This window comes from Bison bison, unplaced genomic scaffold (assembly GCF_000754665.1).
Source record: "Bison bison bison isolate TAMUID 2011002044 unplaced genomic scaffold, Bison_UMD1.0 scf7180017864057, whole genome shotgun sequence".
Classification (NCBI taxonomy): domain Eukaryota; kingdom Metazoa; phylum Chordata; class Mammalia; order Artiodactyla; family Bovidae; genus Bison; species Bison bison.
In genome coordinates, this window is record NW_011494629.1 from 3,087,534 (window position 1) to 3,091,824 (window position 4,291).

The 4,291-nt window shown below is 52.7% G+C and overlaps 1 protein-coding gene across 3 annotated transcripts in view; it reads left to right on the top strand.

Annotated features, from left to right (window-relative positions):
• The window catches only part of IPPK (inositol 1,3,4,5,6-pentakisphosphate 2-kinase), a 59,261-nt gene that overhangs the window by 26,677 nt on the left and 28,293 nt on the right, over positions 1-4,291 (top strand). For 2 of the 3 annotated variants that reach the window (XM_010835992.1, XM_010835989.1), the window contains 2 exons: positions 2,178-2,457; positions 4,255-4,291. In XM_010835992.1, coding sequence (XP_010834294.1) covers positions 2,178-2,457; positions 4,255-4,291 — 317 coding nt within the window. The remainder of the gene's footprint in view (positions 1-2,177; positions 2,458-4,254) is intronic. The other variant, XM_010835990.1, reaches the window with a different exon arrangement.

Consider the following 4,291-nt stretch of genomic DNA (forward strand, 5'->3'; position numbering starts at 1 on the left):
AACCTATAGTAAGGCTGACATTTTGTCTCAAGTGGACCCTTTTCTGACTGCCCTCACGTAGGCTGGCCTATTAGGCCAGCATAAGCTGAGTGGTGAGTCTGACTTGGCCCCTGGATCAGTTGACCTGGGACCTGGGACTGAGAACCCTGGCTATCTGCTGCTTCTGTTGAACTCAGCTAAGGGGAAAATCCAGAGATTGAGATAATAGTTTCAAAAGAGATGGATTAAAATAAGTGACATGGAATGGCTTTTTAAAATAACACCAGGAGCAATGCAGTACATTTTGCAAGTGCTGGCAAGCTCTCTCTCGTGAAGTTCCAGGTGTGGGGAGGTCTCCTGGATCGTGATCCATGCTGCCACTACGTTCTCTGCCGTTGGTGCCTTCTCCTTGTCTGTCTGAATGTTGTTCACAGACTCCAAGCCTGTGGCTCTGTCCACCCTAATACTGGACACCTGTGAGATGTGGTGGGGGCCATGTGGGACTGTCACAGAGACTGGGACGACAGTGCTCTGCACATGTCACATGAGGTTTTTAGCAACTGTATGTGTATATGTAAGATGCCTGTCTGCCTGGATTCCAGACACTGGGGAGAGAAGGCCTTCTATTGTCCAGGGTCACTCAGCTGCTCATGGGCCTGGAGGAGAGAGCTTCATGGTGGGCCAAGGCTGCCCCTGCACTGGACGGCAGGCTGAGCCCTGGCCCTACCTTCTGGCCACAGCCCATGTTGAGTGGTTTTGGCTCCATACTTCGTCTTGGCCTGCTTTCCTCCCAGAAGCTCCTCCTTTTCCTTTGCCTGGCACACCCACCCTCCCTCTGTAAGGCCCGTCTCAAGGGGCAGCATCTCTTGTTGGTTTCTCCTGGTCCTTTGGTCAGCAGCGGCCTCAGCTGTGTTCCCATCTCTCTGGGCACCCACATCTGCGCCCTCTGACGGTGCTGACAGGGGACTCCTAGGGAGGCATCATGCTGCTGAATCCCCGTCCACGCTTCTTAGTGGACTGAATTGACCCCCATCTGCAGCCTGGGGGCAGAGCTGGGATCGTCCTCGTGGTACCATCTACTGCACAACAGCCACTGATCCTCTCGGTTTCTGTGGCCAGAAGGAGCAGCATAGCTGGTTCTGGCTCAGGGCCTCTCAAGGCTGCATCTCATCTGAGGGCTCAGCTGTGGGGCCAGAGGCTCTGCTGCTCGGATGGTGCCTCCACAGCCATAGGCAGGAGACCCCACAGCTCCATGGCAGCTCAGTGTGGCTGCTGTGATCTGAGAGGAGAATCATTAGGACGGAATCCACAGCATCTTAATCTTGCCAGGGGGATGCTGTTGGCTTTACTTGTATTCTGTCAGTCACACAGACTAAACCTCCACTGTTTGGAGAGAGAACTACGGGGTGTGAGTATCAAGGGATGAAGGCCACTGGGGACCTACTGGAGGGTGCTGACCACACTCTCACAGACTAGAAAATGTCTGTCCCCTGGGATTGGCTGCTGATCAAGCTTTTTCCTGGACATTGCAGACCCCTGTAAAAAGTCATGGGGTTGCACCTACTGAGCATCCCTTTCTGTAGCCCTGGGATCATTGGTGCCATGAGGAGTTTCTTTGCTGGACTTTGTTTTAAAAGGCAGGATTGGCCTCCAAAATGAAGACTTCCGTATTAGTGATGCTGATGGCCTTAACCACCCTGGCTGGAGCCTGGCTTAGTCTTTCACAGAGGACAGAAGGCTCTGGGATGCTGGCTGCCAATGTACGCCCACAGTGGTTGAGCAGTTTGTCTGCTCAGGGCCAGACTGATACTCTGTGTCCCTCAGTAGCACAGTGTCACTTGGCCTCTTCAGTAACAGGCTAGGGTCTTTTCAGTAACAGGCTAGGATCTTTGGGAGTTTGTGCTTTGGGCTGAGTTTGTTTGAGGTTGCCTGCATACCACGTGTTCCTGTCTGAGGGTTTGAATTTCAGGTCTGGGGCCTTTCTGGTCTTTGGTTTTTGAGAACTTTTCTTCTTTTTCATGTTCCAGTGGGATTTTCCACTTGGTCAGTTAATGTGGTACATGAGGGTGGGTAGAGACCCTAAATGGGGGCACGTGTAAAATGTCAAGTGCCTTTGCCTATCTAGTGGGTGGGGACGGAGGTGTTTTTCTATCAACCTGTTGGAGTTGATGTTTCCCTGTCTCTTTCCCTTCCTGAAGAATGGTGAGCTGATTTATGGCTGCAAAGATGCCCGCAGCCCCATGGCTGACTGGAGTGAGCTCGCGCACCACCTGAAGCCATTCTTCTTCCCATCCAATGGCCTGGCCAGTGGACCCCACTGCACAAGGGCTGTGATCCGGGAGCTGGTGCGTGTCATCACACGGGTGCTACTGAGTGGCTCGGACAAGGGCCGGGCGGGTGCCCTCAGGTCGGGGCCTGGGCTGCGGGGCCCACCCGTCTGTGAAGCCAGCCCTTTCAGCAGGAGCCTGCGCTGCCAAGGTAGGCCTGGTGGGCGGGCTGGGCGCAAGGGAAGCAGAGCTTGTGGCATGGCCTGCAAGGGTCCTGCCTGGCCTCACGGAGCTTCTGTGGGAGCAGCCTTGGTCCCGTCAGGGCTCCCCAAAGCTGGGCCTCCCTATCATCTCAGCCCCAGGTGGGGACATTACCGTTCTCATCTCCTGTCTGGGTTTATAAATTGCAGCATACATTGGAGCTATAAGATTCTCTCTAAATGTCGTCCGACATGTCTGACATCCTCTGTGGTTTCTCTACATTGTTCCATCTCATTGCAGCCCTGGAGGTGGGTTTTCCTTGGCCTTTCTTTTAGATGGAGAGAACTGAGGCCCAGAATATTGGACTCCCACAGTGCAAGGCCCTTTAGGGTGGGTGGGTGGCCTCAGTGGGTGGCAGTTTGCAGATAGGTTATGAACACAGATGTATGAGACCTGTGACTCTGGGTGTCTCCTACTCTAGGCCCCATTCCTTACAGACTTGCCATGGGCTGGCTTTGACTTAGTGGGCACCCAAACTTCAAGGTGACTTTGTGACTGATTTGGGTTTTGCCATGAATGTTCACGGCTCCTCATTTGCCACCTTTGTCATCTGCTGGCAGGCTCGCCAACATGCTCAAGTATGTAGCATGTGGAGCCGTAACCAGGATCTTATTTTGAGGGGCTGACTAGGAGGGTTCAGATTATTCAGTTTTTGTGCTGCCAGTCCCTGTAGTCTCTTGGAGCCTCTGAGGATGCTGTGGGGGCGTGACACAGGGAGACGGCAGCTTTGCTCCTGCATGGATTTTAGGTGCGGTGGTTTTCCCATGCAGCTACCTGGGCACAAGTCACCCTTCTTTTGTCCCCCATGCAATGGCACAGATGAATTTCGCGGGTATTTTTCTTGTTGCAAAAGTGATGCCTACTCATTTCAGACAATTTTTGTAAACTCATGCCCGTGTTTGGGTACTTAACTGCTTGTAAGTAGACAGAACTTGTTTGGAAGGACACACAGGTGGACACTGGTCAGAGACCCCTGTGGACTTTTCTTCCAGACCTTCCCTGCATACGTACACAGACACAAGTCTGACCCATGGGATGTACAGTGTATTCTACATGCTATTTTTTTAACTTATTTTTTGACCATAAAGTAGATACTCTACTATATGAATAACCTGTAATTGTAACAAATCCCTTTTAGCTGGACCTGTGCATTTTCACTCTGTCTTGGATGACTGAGCATGTTTGCCAGAAGTGGGAGGTCAGAGTGTCAGAACTGGACATGGCCACAGGTGCTCCTTGTGGCTTGGACTCAATGATGTTTGTTCATTCATCAGACATGATTGTTTGCTCAAAGGATGGGATACGTGAGCTAGGACTCTGTCTCCCCAGCCCTTAAGGCCCCTGAGAACCCTTGAGTGTGGAATGGACCTCATTTCTGCACTGTCCCCGCCCCGGTGGCTCCCTGCTCAGTGTGGTCACACCTCTTCACACAGGCTGTTCCCTGGGCTCTGCAGATGCTGTCTTGCAGATGTGAGGACGTTACTGCGGTCCTTTTACATTTTGTGCTTAGTCTTCTGTAGACTGAGGGTTCTCTCTCTAGATTGGGCTGGTGTGATGGAGACTGAAGGATGTTGAGAGGAGGGGGATGCGCACAGTGAGCTGTGGGGCCTGCCTCTCCTTTGTGTCTAACCCGGAACGTGCACTTGTCCAGCCCCAGCAGCTCCGTGAGGCAGGGTGCGGCCTGTGCCCGCCACCTTCTTCAGTCCTTGACAGTAAACTTCTCGTTTTCCCCTGATGTTCTTGGTAGGAAAAAACACCCCGGAGCGCTCAGGGTTACCGAAGGG